At 42.8% G+C, this 23866-nt stretch overlaps 2 protein-coding genes across 2 annotated transcripts in view; one reads left to right on the top strand and one right to left on the bottom strand.

Moving 5' to 3' along the window:
• The window catches only part of T265_03095 (hypothetical protein), a gene marked incomplete at both ends in the record, with an annotated part of 123412 nt that extends 114398 nt beyond the window's left edge, over window positions 1-9014 (top strand). The window contains 4 exons of the mRNA XM_009167500.1: window positions 379-593; window positions 1053-1297; window positions 4534-5018; window positions 8830-9014. Coding sequence (XP_009165764.1) covers window positions 379-593; window positions 1053-1297; window positions 4534-5018; window positions 8830-9014 — 1130 coding nt within the window. The remainder of the gene's footprint in view (window positions 1-378; window positions 594-1052; window positions 1298-4533; window positions 5019-8829) is intronic.
• Window positions 1-23866, bottom strand: part of T265_03094 (hypothetical protein) — a gene marked incomplete at both ends in the record, with an annotated part of 29391 nt that overhangs the window by 3554 nt on the left and 1971 nt on the right. The window contains 2 exons of the mRNA XM_009167499.1: window positions 2204-2317; window positions 21692-21807. Coding sequence (XP_009165763.1) covers window positions 2204-2317; window positions 21692-21807 — 230 coding nt within the window. The remainder of the gene's footprint in view (window positions 1-2203; window positions 2318-21691; window positions 21808-23866) is intronic.

The following is a 23866-nucleotide window of genomic DNA, read 5'->3' as shown; positions in this document are numbered from 1 at the left end:
TCAAAATACATCTAGGTGCAGAGTGTACCCTCAGCGGTTTTGTAATTATGTGCTTAAGCGCCGAATGGAAATCGATGCATTTATTCCTAGACCGATTGACGTAACGAAGAAGAAATGCCTAATAATTTAGTTGAACAATTTGCCAATGAATCAAACAGACCTCTGAATGACTGATGTCCGAACTACTCAGTATTTTCATTGCGTAAGTGACAGGNCGTCGTGTAGACGTATCATTTCGGACAACTTGATAACTCCAATTGATGTTGGGGTGCTGTTCGGAGAATGTTTGTGTATTTTTTCGGCGTCAGTGTCATTTAGTCAGCTGGCTTTCAGGATATTTTACTGAAAGTAATCTTGTTGGGGTCAATCTTCTCTCAGGCTTGTTCAATCGCGGAATGCCAGGTGGATCGGAGTCACTGGGTATTCGTCACCGCTTACCCGAATTCACCCGTCGTTTGCGTAATCAGCAAATCGTGCTTGGAGGGAATATCCGACTTGCTGCTTCTGTACTAGCCCAACCATCGGCAACTGTGATCTGGCAAAGGGACGGAGTAGAGATCAACACTAACTTGGAACCAAGGATAACGGCTAAAGTAAGTCAGTTGTCGGGATAAGTGAGTGGTCTGAAATTACAAAGTTTTGTGCCGAGTACTGTATTCCTTGTGGTTTGAAAGAACTAGGCAAATTAATGCATTCCTCATTACCATCAAGCCTGTTACTATTCCATGCAATGAAAAAAGTCCCGGAAGTGGCGGTCTCTTCCACACTCTGCATCCGTCCGTCAAGTGATTTCTACACTCTTCCTTACTGGTTTGCGCAGTTTGAAGAGTTAGTGTAACTGGAAAAAAGGTACCTATTTCAAAACATTACGTTTATAATAGTCACACTAATCACTTTTTTATAGGATAATAGTTTATGATAGCTAGAAACAATGCTTCCGTTCATTCTCCAAATGATCTGCTCTCGAGCCACAAAGCCCTTTTAAAATCTCACCAATCTTCTGGTCTGAGATTGTTGTATTCAAGTCAACCAACTGCTTTTTTCCTGTTCAGAATCAAAGCGGACATCTTGAGCTTGTGATTGAGAACGTGACAAGAGAAGATCTAGGTCAGTATACAGTGATTGCATACAACGCTGCGGGTGAAGCTCGTTGCTCTTGTGTGTTGTCCGTGTTGGAGGAACATCAATTCCGCTTGCCTCAGTTCACGCGCGAACTCCGTGATCACACAGTGCTCGAAGGGAACAACATATTCCTGGAAGCGATTGCAACTGGAGAACCTCCTCCAGATTTCAAATGGTATGCAGCACCATATTAGTATATTTCCTCGTTTTCTCTTCATCCCTTTTCCTCAGTTGCTCAACTACCGACTTGTTCTAGTTTGTATGAACATTCTATCTAATATATTATTAAGTTGAGTGGTTCTGCGACGACAGGAGTTTCAAAAGTCCACTTTTTGTTCCATTTCCTGAGAGCCTGTGATGAGAGCCCTCCGAAGCACCGCATGCGATGCAATGACCCAGGCTATTTGGGACTGACATTTACTTCGTACTACTAGCGAGTAGCCAAACCACTATGTCTTTAACGCTCTGCGTTCACGCTACGTTGATAATCCTTTTTTAACCGAATTTCAACACGGATGATTTGAAACCTTATGAATGAGGTCAGTAATAATCTGGGGCATTTAGTTCTGAAATGTCTGAAACTTTAATCCAATACTTTGTCCCTACCTGTTGTGATCTGCACTGCTGCGACTGACTGGTCAAATCTAACCTTAAAACCTTAGTACGCAACGTTAACTTGTCATTAGAACGGCTTTATGGATACTGAACAGAGAATTTCAGGCCGTTTAAATTAATGCAACCGCAGCTGGTTAATATGAGGACCAAGTGGCAATATTGGGCGAAAGTAGTATAGACTCGAATATTTCGACCAACCTGTTGTCCGGTGGTCTTTGTATTGAAAATTACTGGCAATACGGAGAACTAAGGGGAAGACGGCACTAATAACGCTTCGGCCATGCATGTCAACATGCAGCCTACAGTTAGGCTCTTGTCCGACTGTCAGTTTAACAAAACAGGTCAAATATGAAATAGGCGAAGGTGTGGCAGATCGCTTGCCTTCATTCTCATTGAGCCCGATAACAGTCTTGAAACATGAACACTAATTTGGTGTCGCTGGGACTTAAGCCGGCCCATGACATACTTTGCCATATTCTCAGAGTAAATGCTGCACAACATGCACATATATAGCAGCGATGGTGAAGTGCTGTTACACAAAGCGGAGTAGGCCGGCCATATGGACGGTATTCGTCGCTGTCTGGATGAACGAAAAAAGGTGATAGGTTGCCCGCGTTAATTCGTTTGGTTGGAACTCGGTTTCAGACCACATAGTGCTGGGTACACAGAAATCGAGCCCAACAGGCAGACCACAGAATTATATAAAGGTCATTTTGTTGAAAATACCAGTTTTTATGTTCACTAGGTGAATGGATCTGCTTTGGAAAGACTGTTACATTTTCAGAATAACTAAATATGTGTGCGAACTGCAGGCTGCACACAAATGCCCACACTTCCTTCGAATCAGGGGCCAGTAAACGTTAGTCACCTACACAACCGGTTTCAAAACTTTCAGACTTTTCGCTCAGCACAACGGTAGTTGTGACAGGTCCGCGAACGCCATGGTGCCTCCAGTGGCTGCGACAGATCTACATTTTGCGTCCGTTTCACTCCCAAGATCATGGATGTGTCAAACGACTAGAGGTTGCATCAAGAATATATGATGAGAAACTTGATGTTGTCGATTGCGCGCATTCCTTCCCATTGAGCCCATCTATTTTCGGCGTTTTTCTGGCGGTGTGGAAGAAGAATATTGAGAATTCTGGGGGAAGACTACTTCCAAAGAGACTGTCATAAACAGTTGTATATTAATAAGTCATCTCTGATATGTTATGAGTGAGCCTTTAGTCTTGTGTTACTGAAATCAGGTGGAGCTAGAAGCTTTTTCCCCTCTAAAGAGGGAGTTTCTGGTTTTACTTGCGACCGTAAACTAGTACCGTTCTCAGTAACAGGTTTATAGCATCATTACTGGGAGCAGGAACGTGATTTAATAATTCGGTCTTCGAGGGAGGAGGTAACGGAGAAATAAGCGAAGCGCGTTTAGCTTGTACAACACCCTTATTTTCCATTGAACTTTGTGCCTGATGAATGGCTACTGATCGTGAACCACTTGAAAACCTTTCATAAAGGAAACTACTCACAAGGTTGCTGAAAACTCTTCGACAGTCCACGATCGGTTTCGCGCTTTTTGGGGCTCATCAGGTAGGCGAAGTCTCCGAGTTTCCGTCAACCTCGTGTACTACTTGAATCCAAGTAAGGCAGATCTCGACAAATACGCTCATTTGCATATCGACTGGGTTCTCACGGGAAAGTGAAACAAATTTCTCGAAGAGTTTTCTCCAACCCTGTGAGTAGTTTTCTTTATGAAAATATACTCCGATATCTCGAATATTGTACCAATCAAAATTGAGGTGGCCTTTGTGCAGCATATACAGCTGAAGAGAGAGACTCCATAGAGTATCCCGTGAAGACCTACTTGATATGCAAATGAGTGTATTTGTCGAGTTATTGTCATACAGTTTTATTAAATCCAGTTACTCGTATATTTTTTCTATATTTTTTTTAATGTATTGTTTGATAGTTTTACCCAACAGCCGAGAATTTGAGACGATAGACTCAAATCCAAGTTTTGATTTTTCATTCCGGAAAAAAATAAAAATAGAAGTTCAGGTCAGCGGCAATCGTTACCTTATCACATGACGGGCTCGTGAACAAACGACTGGATGCAATGTAGCAGGGGGGTATTATTTTTCAAAAATATATTAGTATGAAAATCACTTCAAGTCATCTGGGTGATTACGCTAAGGCCCGTGCATGAAGCAGAATAACTATGGTAACAATGAGTCATTGTAATTGCTCTAGCTTGCAACAGTTAAGTACCAAAACCTTTTCCATATCAATTTGTCGTTTAAGGTATGACATGTAGTTCCAAACAGGGGAAGTTGCATTCATCCAGTTGTGCTCTGTGGGTCGACTGAGTATTTAATTTTTAGAATCTAGAGAATTCAAAGGTGCCTGGCATCTGCTTACCAGTTGCATCGCTTTTAGCCTGGTGATTCACACAATGAGGAGGGTCACCCCTTAGAGGAACTGCCGTCAAAATGCTTCTGGAGATAAGTAAGAATAACATTGATAGTGAGAACCTCAAATTTGAACACAACGATGAGTGTTGTTCAAGTAGAGAAGTGTAAGCTCAGAGCAGTTTTCACAGACCAAATAGTATCGCAGTACATTCCATTTGTTCAGGTTACCTTCAAGGGCGTATGATAAGCGAAATAATACGCTTTTCGTGAAGTTTTTCTCTCATCAGAACCCCTACGCTTACTCTAAAGGTTACAAGTGTGATGACACCCTCAGCTTGTTTGTATTATCCGTCCCGCTTCATGAGCCGTGTTCATTAACTCGCGTTCAATACAGGGAGAAGGATGGATTCGAAATATTGCCTGACGGCATCGACGCACAACGAATCGTGCCAAGTGTCAATGGCCTTGGTCATGCTTGCCTAACCATCACTAAGGCTCGGCTATCAGACGCCGGCCTCTATCGGTGCATAGCACATAATCGTTACGGACGTGAGCGCTGCACGGCGTTTGTCTACGTGGAAGCAATCGGACGACGAGGGTCGACAGATCGTCATGCTCTGGGAACGGGTCTTCCTCTTGGCCGTGGTCGCTCTCTTCCCCCAGTCGGTTCGGGCAGGTACGCTCCTGGCACAGACCGTCCCCCGTCCCTCCCTCGATTGACTGAGGATGAAATATCCACTCGACGGCAAGGGTCCTCCATATCTCCGAAACCCGATGGATATTTGAGCGTCATACGTCCTCTGCCAAGCCACATTCAAGTCGAAGAAGGCGATACCCTTAACTTAACCTGTTTAGTCAGTTCAAACATTCATTACATACGTAAGTTCTGCTGGCTGTCTATGTCATGCTTCATCACAACGCCCACACATGAGAAGGTAATTACTTCTTCAGTTTGGCTTTCCCTATATATTACCGAATAACCGATTTTTGTGTGCGTTGTTTTGACAAATAACTAAGCTTGGACAGTGCGTGAAAATCCAGCTTGAATGGACTGCTCGAAGGCACCGATTCGTTTCTACAGGTTGTGTGAATGTAAATCGTGTTAATATTCACAATTAGCAGACGGGTTCCGTATCACCATATTAAACCGATGTATATATATATATATATTGTATATATAAACCAAATCTATTGAGCTGGTTCAATCGATTAGTGATGCCTGTTCATCCTTGGGACAAGCACCAGGTTACGATTTGCTGTCAACCGTTTCTTTTGGAAGAATGTATACGGGCTTTTATTGTAAGTCAACTTAGCATTTTAGGGTACTTTCGTCTTCGACCGATCCTCCGTGACAGTGGTTTCTAAGATTTTCAGTTACTATCCCCTCAGGTCTTTCCGAACGACCTTATCGTCCTCCCTCATGAACCGCCAAAGTTTGAGCAGTCGAGACAAATTGTATTGGATTATTTGATGATGGGAAATGTCAACAGCAATGATTCTTGCGGGAGGCTACATTTTCAAGGGCACACAACAGCACTTTTCGTTACTCACGATTTGGTGTCTTGTCCCCTCAGCATGAAACCATTCTCCCGGAGGAGCCTGATATCCCGTTCCCTTTTGTTAGTCTGTCTTTGGAGAGTACCGTACACAAAAACGAGGCAGTATAATGGTATGTTTGATGGGTGGATGCCAGCTGATAAATGACATACAGATTGTCCGTCAGAAAGTGCTGTGATCCCCAGGTTGCCCAGTGTGTGTGTGTGTGTGTGACCCCTTCGAAGACAACCTACCCTCTTGTGGCTTTCACTGATTTACCTGAAGCTACCATCATGCACTTGTATCTGCTGCCTAGTTACTGTATAAATCCACACTTAAGATGTGACATATTGTGCTGAAAGCTTCGCTTTGGCTTTGTGGCAATGTGGACACCTTGGTAATTGGGTTGGAAATAAGAATTCGGAACTGCGGACGTTTCGGGATGGAACGGAATGCACACTTGAATTCATCCAAACATTGACACGGGACATAGTCATTGAACTCAGCAGGGTAAAACACGAATGGGAAAGTTGTTCACAAACGTTGTCAATTCGTGAACAGCACAAAAGCCTACTAGGCAAAGAAGTGCTATTGGGGGAGTTGGTTGGAATACATTATCACATTATTTCTCGATAGGCTGGATGTAAATTCGGCGTTGGTCACACCTAATAGTGAGTTAAAAATTTTTGTGTACCTGACAATAACCATGGGTGAAATTCACTGTAACCAGACTTACGCAATTTTGTATTTTCTGATTACAGCAACCTGGACGAAAGCTGGCCGAACTTTAACTTACGACGGACGCCGAAGAATCACCCGTACCAAGAGTGGTGAACTCTCTTTAACAATTGATCAGGTCATGACCAACGATGAGGGTAGATACACACTGACACTAGAACCTTCAGACGCGAGTGCCCCGAAGGAATTGGAGCCTATCACTATGTGCACCCGGGTCGACGTTGACATGAAAATTCGAGGATCTCGTTATATGTGAGCGCACTGTTCATTTAATTATGTCCGGGATCATTTGGCTTTGTGCCACATAAGTTTCATTCACCGACTTGTTCGTTCACTCAAACACGCAAATGGGTTCTTCTGTTCGTATGTTGTGAGGATCACTATGAAAGTGCTCAGTTTTTCCTTTGAGTTCCCGTAATTGCTTAAATATCCTCGTGGTTTGAACAAAAACACAGCGACGAACACTAATGTTTTCGTGATCTCGTTATCAGGTCGGTACATATCTACTAGTTAAAATAGGAGCGAGAAATGAAATACTCAGCGAGGATTAATTAGTGAAACAGAAAAAAACTTGGAGACACGAACGTTTGGTTGTCTGTGCCCCCACGTCGCATTTAGTTGGGTGCTGTGAGACAGTCTAGATGGCCGTTTGGTGACTTGGCCGGTTGATTCGTGTCCCGTGACCAAGGCAGACTCAGCGTTCGTACGAAACGTTTTTGACAGCACAGTGCCGGGTTTCGCGGACGTATAGCGATTGCCGTTGGATCGATACTGGCAGTCTATTGAGTTTTCATTATTTGTTGTTTTATCATTTTCTCATACATTGTGATTGAATGGTAGAGCGCCCAGGCCTAGACAGCAGGACAACTGTTGTCTTCAACCAAAGCCATTTGCTCAAAAGCTTGACCGCAATGCAACGGGTTTTGGCGAGCCATGCCAGTGCATTACCATTTTTAAGGAACAAGTCGCCATGCATGTTCCAACTTCCGACTGGAGGGACAGGAGTCTGTGTTGGTCTGACTATTGACCAATCTGGTATGAGGGACCCTGCGAGTGTCGCATGGCCGCTCCCAGTATAACTCAGTGGATAACTGAGGCACATCAACCGTTACAACAGGGTAGTTTTTTTTAAAGAGGCAGCCCTCCAAAGTCTGGCATTCCCAGTCTGCTAAGATTTGGTGTAAAACCCCTATAGACTGGTCCTCTACCGGAAGAGGCAAAATAAACCCTTGCTCCGTGCGAGGATTTTTGTGTTGAATTCCAAACGGAAATAACCCAGGTCAGCAGGGGGCAACACGGTAAGAGGATGCATTCGTCTTTTCCGGGAAACAGCTCTTTATCGGGAGGATTGCGTTTGACTGATGGGGAACAAATTTGAACTCCCCAAGTGAGTAACATTTTTTCTGAGGCGTCTCTTTTATGGATTTACGTACTTGGAGAGCTCAGTACATACTTCGCGAAACAAAACTAGCTCAAATTTATATTTTCATTTGGATAATTATTGTTCAACATGCTTAGTCGCTTTACTTAGAGTGAGAACTTTCGGTACTCGAAGCTGTAATTTGCTATTTGAACTTTTTTGCCCACAAGGGCGCCTAAGTATGACTCGCCTCTGAAGAGCGAGAATGCTGTGGGTGTACTTTCCTATTCGCTCCCTAGAGAAAGTGAGCTCATAAGAAAAAACGAACTATGCTCTAATAGTCATTCTTTATTCTATTCGGCTGGTTCTTTTAGCTTAGTTGATTGGAAAAGGAGAGAATAGGAGTGACCGCTGTTTAGAGTAAAGGGTTCATCCTACTTTTATCGAAAGGGCATGGTGTTTTTCCACTGATTATTTTTATATGCTCTTCTCCAGGAATGAACTCAGCTCGAGAGGCTCATCTCGCACTAGTTCGCGCGCCCAGAGTTTACTGAATGGTCGAGCATCCCGAGAGCCAGTCTAGGACCATTGTGACTGCCGCACTGACCTGCTGAAGGAAATATCCGCACCTACCTTTCTGATCTACATCAAGCCCCCTTTCCACTTTTTCTCCAACTCAAGCTGTCCACGGGGCTTTGAATTATTTTAAAGGATCAGTCATTGACTTGAACACCCGAACAATTGCCCAGTCGATCGACCTCGTGGAACAAGCTCACTTCAAACTTTCCAAGCAGTTTTCCCGCCATTTTTTATAATTTAAATATGATTGAAACCAAGATTTAAAGAGAAGAAGCATTCTAACATGAAACGAAACAAACGGGAAGATATCTTCTACTCCTTAAATAAACTTGAAGAATTTCGGGACCTCTAATCCATTCAAATTCGGTTCCTTCGAACAATGATAAAAATATACCACCCCCCTCCCTACAAACCGAGTGCCGCAGCTTGCCATCTCGTTGGTGCAAATACTAAGCAGCGTGTCAACTTCTCCATCAGGTGCAAAATCTGCATCGTCGGGACACCCCGTGATCACCCTACCCTACCCTGAACACATCTGCTGCGACCTCCCTAATCTCCCCGATGCCCTAGGAATTCGTCGCCCTTCAACTGACTTGTCCTACATTAGCAGTCCAACCCTGAACAATACAACGGTGCTTCTCCACTCAAAATGTTTAATTTGATCCATTCTTTCAGTCTGCATCTAACGGCTTGTTTTTATTCCGAACCAAGAAAACCTGGAATGTTATAACACTGCGTTGCTCCTTCCCTTCGCTAGAGGAATTTTCTCATAGACGTTGCTTTTCACGATCAAAACTGTATTGTCATTGCGAAAAGATTGAACGCAAAAACATTTTAAATGCTCATACGCATTTGTGTTCTCTTTTGATTTGATCAGTGGATTCGTTGGGGTTGAAGCACGTTTGATAGAGACAAGTTAGCAGAAGAAAGCTACCTAGTACTTAGTTTGATGGGCAAATCGTCGAGTATATTTATCAGAGGATAACAATCTACAGTAGCTACTCGAGTCTTCTGGCCTGGTTAAATTCAGATCAGTCGTGATATGTAAACGCATGCTGTGATCTTGTGTGGATTATAGCATGAATAGCAAAAGATCACTACGAAAAGCGCAATTTCTGCACACTAATAAATCGTTTTCTAGTGAAAACTTTTGACCTGGAGGACCATTTGAGTAGAGTTTGGGCTCATGCATTAAAAAGACAACGAACAAAGATTATCGTAACGGCATATTGGACAAAAAATCCCCCACTGCTGGTAAGTGTGGTAAAATCCCCCGAAGCGCGGTACTTCGAGGTTAGTCGTGCAATACTAGTTATCATGAAGTGCCATCATTTGTGCTAACAGGGCACCAACAAGCGATAAGCTGACGACCAATGCAGTGACAGGTGCTCTCATTTATGCGATTTGTTCAGTCGAGCGAAAACCATCTGAGCATAAAGCTAATGTTTATATCAACATATTCTTTATGGACAACGTAGAGCACCAACCAATCCGAAGAATTTCCGCTCCCTAGTAGGGTCCACGAAATCTTCCCTCGTCAGACACATCGGAGAGTGACCAAATTCCTCCTCTCCGTGTTTACTCCGTCCCAGGAGAATGACTGCCAGTTGTCTCTATTTCATGTCAATTCATTTGGTGATTGGTGATGAAGGATAAAAGGTTATTGATTTTTCCCTTTTGTTCTGGTTCACCTGATTCCAACCCCAGTTTGGCGCAAACTATAGTAAGTGTTGTCCAGGAGTCCAACGGTATTATCCCTTGTGCGAAATAGCCCGCGAATAATAGCAACACAAAATAACCAAAGGTTGCTTGATGGATACTTGGCTTCAAAACTTATGCTTTCTAAGCTTTCTTCCCTAAAGCATAAGCATTATTAACACTGATGTCGAAAAGAAGTATTTTTGCGTCTCAGGCAATCCGAATCGACGAAAGCCAAATGATGGGGAACAGCATCTGAGGAGCACATCTTCATGGAAGTAGGGATAATCTTGTCAGAGAACAAAATTCATCAAAATAGGCGTCAACGTTGATGGAGAAATAGACATTTCCGATACGTAAGGCGAAGAAAGAGCTATTCAGATTTATCGGGGTTTACGAAGAGCTCTATAATGATACCGCATCCTCCATCAGGCAGCATTCCACGGAAATATATCCCTTCGTGAAACCGGACGTTTTCATATTAGGTTTGATTCAACCAGCCACCGGTATTCTCAAGCCTACTTTGAAGAGTTCGGTTGCGACTTTCTGATTCAACCCATCACATTTTATTCGGATGGTTCTACTCCAATTTTATGAATGCCAAAATGAAGATGATATATATTTCACATAGAAAAATCACTAGTCGTTGTCCATTCTATTATATCCTTTATACCCTACTTAGTTAAAATGCTAATAGTTTTGAAGACATACTTGGATCGAGGGGCCTGAAAATTGGAGTTAGACTAACTGAGCTGTTGTACGATACTGCAGAAAGACTTAGAGTTGAACTTCACTCATTTGGGGAATTTCCGAGGTATTAACCTCGCTCGTTTGCACTGCTATCATAAATTCCGCGAGGAATTCCACCACAAATAGGATGGAAGTTATGAAAACAAATTTGGAGGCAGTCTTCAGATATGGAGTGGAAAAAACAGTCACTCAGTGGCGTTCTGTCGAAAGATTGGTAGGCTAGGTGTAGCCACCACTCAGTTATCTGTCCCTCAATTTTAGCTTTTCATTTTTAAATTTTCCTTTACCATCCGGGGAGATATCACCAGTTTGCAAAAACGCACGGTCTGGAAAAGTTCACAAACCTCTGCCATTCCTTAATATGCACTTTTTCGTGAAGAAATCGACCCCTTGATGTCAGTCGAAAGTGTGGCTGTGCGCTTCTATTGTGATGGTAATCTTCCGAATCCGATGAAAATAATGTTTCTTTCGTAACTCTTATTTTATGCATCAAATTACATCTAGAAACAGTGCTGCTCACACTCGGCTGACAAAGTGAATGTTAGGAGACCGGATATGTGAATGCGTCCCTTCTGGACCAGTCACGTGACATCGGGTAATCGCAACCATGACAGTCGTTGCCAGGACCACGTTCAGCGTAGGTTGCGCGTCGCCTGCTCGAGACTATACCATGCGGTGGAACGTCCAGTGGATTGGCTGTTCTCGATTGGAATGACGTTGCGGCTATCTAGGTGGAGTTTGAGTGTATACATCTTATTTTGTCCCATCAATGATCCCATAGACCGATTGGACGGATAATTGACGGCACATGTATACAAAAGTACGCAAGACAGTGAAAACGCTCGAGATCCAGGCCACATTGCGGGTAAACGGAGTCAAAACATGTGCATGAATACAGATGATCACAACAGACCTAAAAGACGAGTGAACTAAATCTAGGGGTTCACTCAAAGTTACATCGCTTGGTAGCATGAATATAGTCAGAGGGTAGATTTTATGAAGTAAAATCACTACGAGCATGCACTGATAAAATGAAACGATTTTTCATTTGGAGTTGATACAGATTATTTCCACGGTTGTTATTATGAGGAAAACCAAAGTTGTGATGGACCTAGTTTTGTTTCTCACTTCGACGAGTTCAGCCTCCATAGCTTGGAAGTTGTCCATAGATTTCGAAACCGCAACTTGGCTAGAGACGAATTTTTCGCTTTTTTGGTCAAATTCAAGCCAATCTTAGATTTCTTGAAATTCTTAGCTCAGGAGAATACTCACGGTGTTGAGCACGGTGGATGTATCCTCTGTCTATTTTAACATTCCCATCTGTTACCAGTCGATGTCATTTTTAACTGTTACCTAACACTATCACCCAGCGGAATTGCTTGTTGTCTTCAGCTGATTGAAGCATGCAAATAGGCATTACAAAAGTACATTCATTAGTCAACTTCTAGTGACCCGAAAGGTGACTTTAGCAATAATCTCTCGCCAGTCTTCTGGGCACTGGCCTTCATTGATGACCTCCAGATAATTCCACTTTTCAATGTCCTTCTGAGTTGACTTACATACTTCTCGTTGTATACGTTGTCCTCACGTGCCCGAGCGACTTTTAGTCCCTCTCCTACTTTCTCAACCACTATAAGGACAAATTTTCGGTGATATAAGAGCCTTTCAATTGCCCTTAAACTAAAACGACAACCAGGCAATAGCAAATTGTGAACATCGTCAGAGAGAACAATGGACAAGCACGTATAAAGACCAAGAGGACCTGATTTAAGGACATCGTTTTGAACCAATAGGATTAATGTCTGGTTGACCTTGGAAAAATTATCAGGTGACTGTAAGGCGCACGTGACCGAAACCAGCTGATCAGCACACATGGGAATCAGAAAGAGCAGCCTATTTGTCAACCAGCCAGTGGAATAAAATCGACAGCTATGCGAAATTCTAGTGGTTTTTGTTTGTCGTGCGAGAATGTTATCTACCGGAGCTTTTTGAGTGTGCAGCAGTTGTGCGGCCCGGTTTGACTGTACACACCTCATGACTAACCGTAATTTTCAGTCTGTTCTCGTTAGTATATCACCATCCAGTGAATTTATGAATTAGGTTGTTTCAAGCCTTATGTCGGAATTGAAATGTACCGTTAAGACACTGTACCATCCCGGATACTTAGAGCCTAAGGACTATCATGCGGTCGATCCTGACCGCCTGCTACAGACTGCTGTTATCTGTGTTGGAGTGCATTTACGGTGAAACTAGTGATGCATCATTTGTTCTCCGTATTCCGTAGGGACCGGAGGATCGCAAGCACCAACCTTCTCTTGGAGCAGTGAGACCGATTCTTATTCTCTGCAAACGTCTGTCTATCTATTCTACTCCAGTGGGCGTGAAAATATTTGGGCTGCTGATTTCGATACAGTGGTCGTCTGTGCTTCTACGGTTACAGAAAAACGAATGCAGTGATGCACGAGGAAGACGCTTTGTAATGATCAGCGATAACAACCAACATTATATTGATCAACTCATCGGGAGAATGAGATGTCCACTGGATGAACGTCGGTGAGCTAAGTATTTGCAGTTCAGCCGGATGTTTTAATTCAATATAAGTGAGGAGCACATGATGCAACCGATACCCTTTTCCTATTCATGGATAAATAACATTGATTTCCGTCATCCACTATACGACATGTCCTGAAGTTCAGTTTACGCAGAATAAACTGATGAGCATATGGATTTTGAGACAAATTTCACTCTCTGGTACTAGTACTGTATAGATTTGCTCGGAACGAATCTGTTCATGCTCAAAATGACAGTCAGTTGGCCCTGGGTGTTTACAGAGTAGCTAACTTTTGATGACAACCAGAAAAGAAAATTATCTGGGTGTTTACAGAGTAGCTAACTTTTGATGACAACCAGAAAAGAGAAGAAATTTATCAATCTCCTCGTACGAGCACCCCCTCATGGTCAAAGCCTTCATTCAGTTTTTCAGGGGAGTTGGTTGTTTTGAATAACCGCTCAAGACTGCATACGCAAATGGCAGGATTTCAATGGTTCTTGAATAACGAAACAAAGTAACTCCTTGTCTGCCATGTTTAGCATCCATCCACAAATCACAAAGCTGCTCAATACCAGGATCTGGTTAGCCTGATTACCCTAAGCTTGGTTAGTATATAGTTTACTGACAGTACCATTTCTAATGTAACTGTGTCGAAGCATAGTTGTTTGTGAGCTGTACTAATTTTATAGATTGTTGGCGAAAGACCACGGCATACTTGAGAGGAGTTTTCAGGCTTTGAGTAAAAAAATCATGAGGTTATCAAGCTGGTATCTCAGTTCAGCGGTGATTTGTAGCCAGTTCGACACAAGCTAAGTAGGACTAACAACCTCATCAACTGGTCGTTTTGGTCTATTCGTTAATTGTTCAGTCATTATTATTATTATTATTATTATTATTATTATTAGCACCATTATTATTATTGTTATTCTATGAAGCCAGAAGGCTTGCGCCCCGGCGGAAGGTAAATGGCTCTAAGATTCTACTGAAAGTTTTGTCTTTTAATATAGAACCCTATCTGCGCGGAAAACTGAGAAGCAATATTACAGCTATTGCGTCCTTTGTTCGAATCATCAGCAATTCCCATCTCAGGAAACTCCGGAGTCTCAAACCCGCAACCTCCCGGTTAGTAGTTTGAACACGTGACTGTTCGCCCAGGAGTAGCTCAATGATATATATTGTGGTTGAATAGCTACCTATCATGGACACTCGACATATTCCTACGCGCTAAAATTAATGCAGCATAACTGTGGGCAAAGGAATACAGACGACCTGGGCCATTTCCATCAGTCTAAAATGTTAACCTCTGTTTTGTTTACGAGTCATCGTATCTACCAGTTAATCTGCAGCTGCAGTCGTACGTAAATCGGCGGAAATGTGACCAAAGTAGCACCTGCCGAAATACTCTGTATGATGTCTGTTCGGATCCAAGGTAGAATCATCGATCGCCAGGTACTCTACTAACAAAGAGTTCAGTCCAGTTCATCGCTCCATGTAGTGATGAGTTAAACTGCCACAGAAATTGATACTCTTCTAGACCGTATTGACTAATCGTTTTACGTTGGTCATCTGAACTGAGAAAGTCCTTAGGATGACTCTGAGTCTGCCTTGGCTTTATTCAATGTTCACGTTGGTTTAATACAGGATGCACTGTATTATACCAGTCTTATTGCTCTGCGTCTTTTGCGGTGGAAGAGAACGTACGAAGTGAATCCATCACGCAGCGTCATTTTTCATGCTGCCCTATTCAGGTTACTTTTCTTGAAAGAAAGTATTCAACATTGGATCAGTCGGAAAACGTTTGGAAACGGTCGAGAATTCATCGTCTCAGAACAGTTTGAAAATTTTTAAAAAACTTTCCAAGTTGACGTAACCGGTAGTGTGGTAGTTGATACCGACTATTGCCTCAGTCCGGTTATCCCGACAGTAACCAGGCTTCATGAAAGTTTTAGCTTCTGGGTATCTTTTCGACTGATAGATTAAGTATTTTAATCTAAACCTGAATGAAAATTTAGGTATGCGGACAAATAAGGTCTTTCAAAAATAGGGAAGACTGTCAGGTAGTTTCACTGTGAATTCCTGCGTCTGAAAACTGGGTGAACTTCTTGAATAACCCAATACCCGGAGAAGTGATCAGTGTAATCTCTAAGTATTCTAGTCCTGGTGGCATTGCTTTCCATCTCTATGCTATGAAATTTAGTCGCCAGTTGCTACCCCTGCTAAACAAACGTAAGAGAATACATAAGGCTTGGAATTTGTAGAGATGTACTAGAGGCGTGAATCTATCTCTCTTTGCGGATCTCAAATATACCGCACGAACCTGTTTGGGGAGAGGATGGCAGTCATGTGTGTACGAACTAAGCGTCTCCAAATACTTGATGGTTCTATCACCTGGCCAAAGACGAAGGCTAACCACCGGAGAGCAGATTAACAGTTTGATGTGTTGACGTTCCCTGGAAATAGGAGTTGGATACCTGGAAGAAAATTCGACCTACGAGGTTAACGTAGCGGACAATACAGGGGCGCAGAATATCAATCATACCGGACTACTTCTATCAAGTGCAGGCGACAGGGCCAACGATCAATATAAACGGCCCTTGGGTGCCCTATTGATCATGTTTGAGTTGTCAACAGTGCAAATACAAGGCAGTATGAAATAAAAGTTGCCAAATGAACATCCATTAATTCAACCACGACACTCCAAGCGAACTCGATCACCCATCAGTCGTCTGATTTTGAACCCTTCAAAGAAACCATATTACTAGTAACTTCCAGCAGGAAAAGGGTGACTACACACACATGCAGCCACGCATGTGCTGACGCGTACCTTCAGGTCATATTCCAGCTAGACCAACCTAGCACGTTGCGGTCTTATTTACCGTGTTTTTGCTATCTTTGTAACCGAATCAATGTCCTTCGTCTATTCATGTTCACACAAGCACTCACCTAAAGGCCGGCGTTCTCGCCTTGCCCTACCAAAAACCCAGTGACGATGCAATCAGAGCCGGATATAGACAGCCTGGTGATATTCCAAGACTGCCAATTATCAAGACCTGGAGAGTGTGGTGTCCTCAACTTCAAGAGATTTTCAGGGTTTCCTTCAGATGGAGAAAGGATAGTCAAGCTGAAGCTTGAATGCAAAATCACGTGATATCACACTGTCCTACTCAAGCCGATCAATCGCATTTACTGCCCTGTTGTGCCCAATGCACCGTTCCCACGCGTCCTGAAAATTTCAGGTACAAGTTTACCCTCAAATCCAGCCATCATGCTGTTGATTTAAGGTCACTCGCCTGTGGTTTCTATTCTGACCACTGATTAGCCATATAATCGCTTCTACTGATGGTTGAACTTTTCAAGCATTTTGAATTGTTTTATTCGACCGTCTTGGCACAAGTTGGTGCGCACCAGCACAACTCTCAATGATTCCACATTCAAATGCGTGGCATTCAGGTAGTTGGGCGCAATGGTGAGTTTGTGTTCCGTCAAAAGGAAATAAAAGAGTCCAATGCAAGTGGCGGAAGTAGGAAATGATGCCAATTTTCCCGAACTACCATGGTTGGGAAATCACTCGAACAATTAATACGTTATGCTCGCGCTTTACATTGATTATCCTGTCGATTTCTGCTGGAAATTATGGACAGCTGTATTCGTACTAAAACCCGGCCTCTGTGCGGCACTCAAGTCTATGCTTGTTACCAAGCGCCTACGGCTCCTCTTCTAATTTATGGCCAGTTACAACTTGACAAATCCTACGTGAATCTTCCGAACATAAGTATCTATACTGTGAACCGACGCTTACTCTGTCAGCTTTCGTGCGATATCCACATAGAAAACGTGAGTGAATTAAAAATTGCAGTGCATGGCTGGAGAGGACTAGAACTGGTAAAGAAGTTCGGGTGGGCCAAAAATCTCATCCAAGTATCGGTTCTAATTTATGGCCAGTTACAACTTGACAAATCCTACGTGAATCTTCCGAACATAAGTATCTATACTGTGAACCGACGCTTACTCTGTCAGCTTTCGTGCGATATCCACACAGAAAACGTGAGTGAATTAAAAATTGCAGTGCATGGCTGGAGAGGACTAGAACTGGTAAAGAAGTTCGGGTGGGCCAAAAATCTCATCCAAGTATCGGGACGTTACCTAAGCGTTTAAGAGATATTATGAGGTTAAAAATGCGGCTACTGTTTGTTCGCTCGAAAAAGGTTGCGCAACGCAAAATGTCTAAGGCTCGATAGATGTTTAGGTTAGACATGCAATTTCTACGCATGTGACGAGTAGAAATACTTGATTCGATACTATTGGTGTTCACACAGTTCAACTTTGGAGGTACCACATTCGGAGACGCGGATTTCGCGGTTGTGCACGAAATGAATTTAATCAGATGAGCCTGATGTAAGGCAACACTCAACTGTAGGCATGCTGAATTTTACAACCGACAACTTATCGATTTTGGATACAGCGGAGCGGAACACGTGATTGCTGCTAAATTAACAGCCGTTACATTGGATGCACGATATTCTTTCCTCAGTTTCACCAAAAAATAAATGCAAGGGTGGACAGTGGACATTGAATTAGATGGTAGAGGGGTTGTTTTATAAGGAGTACAGCACTTTTGGGGGTTCGAATTCCGCTACGACCAAGGATATGCGCTACCGATGAATTCTAATAAGAGCAAATTTCGACTCCAGTGCCTCCTCACTTTGGTGTGAATTCATTAGAATAATTATACCAATACAGAAGAAGGTGCGAATGCACATTCTGCAACTCCCGAAAATACTTACAGCATGTTTTTTGGCAATGGTCGATGTCGTCAACATATCACAAAAACGAGGAACAACTATGATTAGTTTCATGATTCGAAGGGAAGCATCAGTGAAAGCGTTAGACGTGCAGGAAAGTATCCTTTACTAGAATTTAAGCAATCTGCCTCTTACTTAAAAAAGTCATTATGTGAATCATGTTCGCTTGATTAGTATCTGCAAAAATTGTAAGAATCATAAAATTTGTGTAGGGCACTCCATGTAATCAAATTTCTCTTGACGACTCTTGTTATCATATTGTGCGATTACCTATTGGACGGAATTTCAACTGCAGCTTAGCGTTGTTCAGAGATCACCAGGACCAGCTCAGGATACCAACAGTAAAACGCTAATAGAATCAGTATTGAAGGAATTGTAGGATTAGGGGCATGTATAATCGTTTTTTAACTGATACCCAAAAGTATTTCGAATCCTTTTTCTTAACCCTGTTTGAAAAATAGTCTCACATCTTACTGGTTTTAGGATAACTTAGAAATTCTCTGAGTAGTACTGAAGCAGTAATACAATGTAGAATAATGCATTATTGTGTGATATAATGTGATACATAATATACACTGGTGTGTATGTATATATAGTATAATGTGTAATGTGTGAAAAACTTTTGTTTACTACGACAGACGTAGAGGCCAAAATCGACGCTATGGTTGTTGAGTGGCAGTAGCGTTACCGTTAACTCATTGGTGTCGATAATAGAGGCGAGCTTTGATCAGTCCGAGAGCTGAACCGTTTCCTTGACTGTGTAAATGCGACCGATGCACAAGCAATCTCAGAACTGCATCACATCGTCTACGACGTTTTTAATGCTTCGTTGAAATATCGACGACGTAACACTCCCCCATTAACCGTATTATCTGCTGACCTGACTTACAAATGAAGCCCTTTGAAAGTAAGGCAAAATCGGCTGAAACATTTTCCATAATCCAGTTACATGCTGAGCAGGCAGGCGATTTTATCGCAAGCGTTTGCAGTGATCGAAGATGAACCGATTTTTTGTAGCGTGCCGAAATGTTCGAGGCTGAGAACTAGGGACGTGTTCGAGTCTCTGACAGTGGATTCTACAACAGGCTGGAGATGAAACAGCTTATTTAGCAGGCATGGTTGTAACCAAACGGTCCAACGTGAGAATTGTCTTAGTTGAAGTGTCGGTAACATAACTGTGATTCGGTTTCCTGAATGGTGTCTGTCATCTGTTTTAATCTTAGGCCATTATTTACGGATTGTCGATCCGTCTACCTGTGTTCACATAATACTATATGCTTCCGTGCCCCGCGTCTTTAACCTCCTATCTTTTTGCACCCCAACTCAACACTGGAATCGGCCGGTCTTGTCGAAAAGAAATACGTGAAAAATTTCAGCAACAAACTATCAGTTTCTATCAGAAGCAAGAGGATGCACTACTGTTGAGGTGTTGAAATCTCTTCAGAATTCGCCAATTGTCTACGTAAAGCACGCATTTATGGTCTCTGTACATGGTGAAAGCAATAAAAAGGAACTTGATGACATTCAACCAAACAACTTGAGTGCTAGCATTCAGTAAGGCAACGATTATTAGGCTGAGACAGCTCTACCTAAGCTCATGGTAGTGACTTGAAACATCGCTCTTTTTTGGCAGTCAACCCCCTTGCTCTTTTTAGTGTCTTTTTCACACATTTCTGGCTGTCACTACCATGTGCAGAATCGCTAAATGTTTTGCATGGATGACTGACGAAAGGTTGAAGAATGTTAACAACCCATCAGTTGTACTACTGAATACATCAAACATGCTCAAGGTGTCCAAGAAGTAATTTACACTTTGCGACCGTCAGCGAGGGTTTCGTCTCACTGTCCAGAAATTACCGTCGATTGGTCGCTCGCCATAAATACTCATATGCAATCGGACAATTACACATTCTGACGGTGCGGTGCTATTAAGGGAACACGACCAACGATCCGCTGTCTTTGGCCATCTGTTCTTCAAGCATAGCTTTGAAACACGATATCTTTCATGTGACTCTACATGCGCAACCAAATCCTGGGAATTCAATGAGTACAGTAAGCGCATCGTAAAAGTGAACAATGATATGGTTCAAAGAGATGTCCACGCGGCTGCATATTTCATGGACTGAGGCACATTTAGATAGTATGATCAGCTGCTGTGTTGTCTCGCGGTAACCATCATGGTGTCTTTAACGTCAAAAGGCGTGCGCGAGTCAGTTGCTTTTGAGTAAGGGTGTGAGACCTGTTTTTACGCCAGACGAAGTTCTACGGCAAACAAAGTGCCTGTTCCAGACTGCTGAAGGCTGAGCGATAAGGAGGATGGTATCCTGTGATATAAAAGTAGGTTATTGCATGCATTGCACGCTTCACCCGCGACCTTGAGAGAAAAGGTAGAACTCAGTTTTTTGACAACATGAATAGCCATTTTCTGACACTTGTTAGGGATTTTAAGATCAATAAAAACTTTAAAAACAACAGCAACTGTTTGCATATCTAAAAGTAATGTCACAAAATTTCCTTCGAAATGGCCAACTTTCGGGAGAAGTAGGATGACTGAAGTGATATAGAAGCTTTGATGGATTCAACAACCAAGCTTAGCACTAGAACCTAAGTCCACAACAGAGATGAAACGGCACCGTACAAATGAGCCAGCTGGTGACGCCATTTTCATTCACTGTAAAAAACCTCTTTAGGGTTTGGAACAAACTGAAAATGCGTAATACAATCAGTCTAGTCTGCAATTTGGATGGAAAGATAATTATTTCCCACCATTAACATCGTAAAAAACTTCTCTTTGGGTAATTGAATCAGAGCTATACCTGCTGTGTCGGGCTGCCGAAGAAGCTTTGAGTTATTATTCCACCTTCACACCGACATGGGGAAGGCTAACGGACATGAAATTGCCGTTGCACAGAATCCGAGCTACGAGCTATCACTCTTTTTGTCCAATACCACCATAGAGTGCCAATACGACCGTGTCAGTTCTGTCACTGGATAATTGTGTTATAACCCATTGTAACTGCTGTTTTAAAAGACTGTCCCAAGGAAAGCCATACGGTCTGGCTATTACCAAAACAATAGAAATAGAGTTTTGCTGTTCCATACAGTTGTGTAAAATTGCATGGGACGGTGTCAGTCCAGCGACCACAGCTTATTTTTAGCGCCACTCTTGCTTATACTGTTCGGATTGTTTTGACACGGCAAAAGACAATCTCCCGCGGATGATTTCATCAAGCTTCATCAGAAGTTTGGACGATACCACACCCACGGAATCGGTTAACACTGAGCTGGCGACTGGGATAGAGCAAGACATACGACTAAGATAACCGTTCTGCAGTCCGAACACACTAAGGGGGAAGTGGTCAATGTCATGGTGCGTTCCAACAAAGTTGACAACACCAGCCAAAGCATACGTAAGGGACTCAAACCACAACGTACCACAACACAGAAGGGATCAAAAGTTGACCGACAAGCAACCAGAGAACGGGAATCACAATTAACTGTTTATGTTCGAGAACTGAGCCGTTTTCGACTGACATACAAATGCAAACAAGAGAGGTGGAGTCGTCCACATGACTGCAAACTGGCAATGTCTCTGCGAGCAGGCCAACGACCGACTGCATCACATTCGGAGTAAGAATCATCGTTACCAGGTTGCTGAAAACCAAGAAAACTAGTAACAAAGTCCTAAAAAAGTCTAGTGAGTTAAACGTTACCCGTCTGTTGATAACCACCTTCTTGCTTGTAGATTCAGTAGTCGGATACGCGTTTCCCATTTCTGAAGGGGAAAGTTTATTGGTAGTTTGGAAGAAGGATCTGCCACTTGGTCAAATTCGTTATACCAGCACCCTCCACACTTTTGCTCATATAGAAGGAGCCGATTATAACGAGGACGAATGACATTCGTGCCGCACTCAGAAGGTAATTGTTGAAATAAACATTGGTACTGAGTTCGGATATTGTACGATTCCACTGAAATTCAAGAAGAATATGTAGAATGCGATTGGCCTTTTGGCAAATCAGGCCATTCCTTTGTATTCCTTATGGTGATGTCGGATGGAGGAAGTTGGCATCAAGTAGCCCTTCGAGGGGAACCGACGATAAACTGCTTTCAAAGTCCAGATAATATTGATAGATATTTCTGCTCACTGGATGCATGTCTGGACTGCAAGTATTTATTACTCTACTAGAACACTACGTGTTGCTCATTAGCCAATGAGTTCCACGTTGATGCGTCCGAATTGGCTGCGAATAGGCGAATGCTGCAGCAAGGTGCGCTGCAAGTGTAAAAATTTTACGACAGATTAGTTTAGTCTTGTTGGTTGTCATAATACCACTTTCTGGTAGGCGATTGGCAGAGCATGAATTAGTTATTCTTCTCGAGCAGGAAGTGTAGTATTTCATCCTGAATTTGGATCCGTGCATCCGTCCGCAAGAGTGAACTTGTGTGAGACGATCACCTAACGAATTGAATTAATGCATACGCATACTGAATTGAGTAAATATCGCGTCGCACGTTCCCAAAGATCTAGGGATATTAATTCAAAGTCTAAAACGATAACCTAAGGCTGTTTATCCGAGTATTTTGCTGTTCAGGTTCGAACTGCGACTGATAAAAATGTGGGGAATTCGCTTATCCGAACAGTTTCGAACAGAATAAAACCAACGGTGCTGTGAGTCTCCACAGCCTCATAGACAGCATAGATCACCCAGAGCTAATCACACGGCTGTTCAGCCACTCGTGGTTGAACGGTTAATTGATCAACCACTGGGCGGATGGTTGTGAGTTCAAAATCCTCTGATTTTCGTGAGATGCGCACTGCTGATAATTTTCAATAGGGATGAAACAGCTGCACCGTACTTCTCGGAATAGACTGGTTCAACTGACAGGACGAAATCCCATTTGAACGTCTGAATTTCACTGGCGGCGTGTTGGCGGTTCGAACCGTCAGTTGAAATAGACGGTAACTAACCGTTTTGTACGCATTACGTGACCATGGTTACGAGTGGTGACGCTCATTTTCTTCATCCGATTGCGTGTGCACACTTGCACTGCACAAATGCAATAGATTTGTTCCGGCAAACTTTACGTGGGAGCTATACCGTAAACAAAATAATACTACTTGTAGTTGGTCAGTAAGTTCGATGTTGTCTCAAACTGTACTTGGTTCGCTTTTGTGAAAGTGTGCTCGGTAATCTGCATCCGAATTAGAAGCTAAAATTGGCTAGTTTCTGTGCGTTGTATGGCCAGACAAAGTTCAAGTGCGGTCACCAATGGCCCGGTTAGTGTCACTGTTCAATCAGGAACAGTCGAGGGCATAGTAGCACCGTAGAACCAGCTAAACCGGCGCATATGAAAGCTCTAGTGAGAAACAAGTGTCGAGGATGAGCCAGATTTCGAGACAATAAGGTTGACTTTCTCCACACTGACTGGAGTAAGCGAGCTTCGTAAGGATGGATAGTTGTTCTGGCACCCACTCGAGTTCCTCCGAAGGAAACGGCGCTTAAACGGACGGAAGCTTAGCAACGGGTGACCCCAAATTGAAACTGACGTAATAACACAAGGCTACGCACAGCCTGATAAAGTAGGGGAAAGTTGTAGGGAGTTCTGTCAATACGAAGGGAGAGTGAGGTGCAACTGTTTCTCTGCGTAACTGGCACTTCCACTGCTTTCGTATATATATATATATATATATATATATATATATATATATAT

Source organism: Opisthorchis viverrini, assembly GCF_000715545.1.
Source record: "Opisthorchis viverrini unplaced genomic scaffold opera_v5_42, whole genome shotgun sequence".
Taxonomy (NCBI): Eukaryota; Metazoa; Platyhelminthes; class Trematoda; order Opisthorchiida; family Opisthorchiidae; genus Opisthorchis; species Opisthorchis viverrini.
This window is presented reverse-complemented; position numbering and strand designations above follow the sequence as displayed.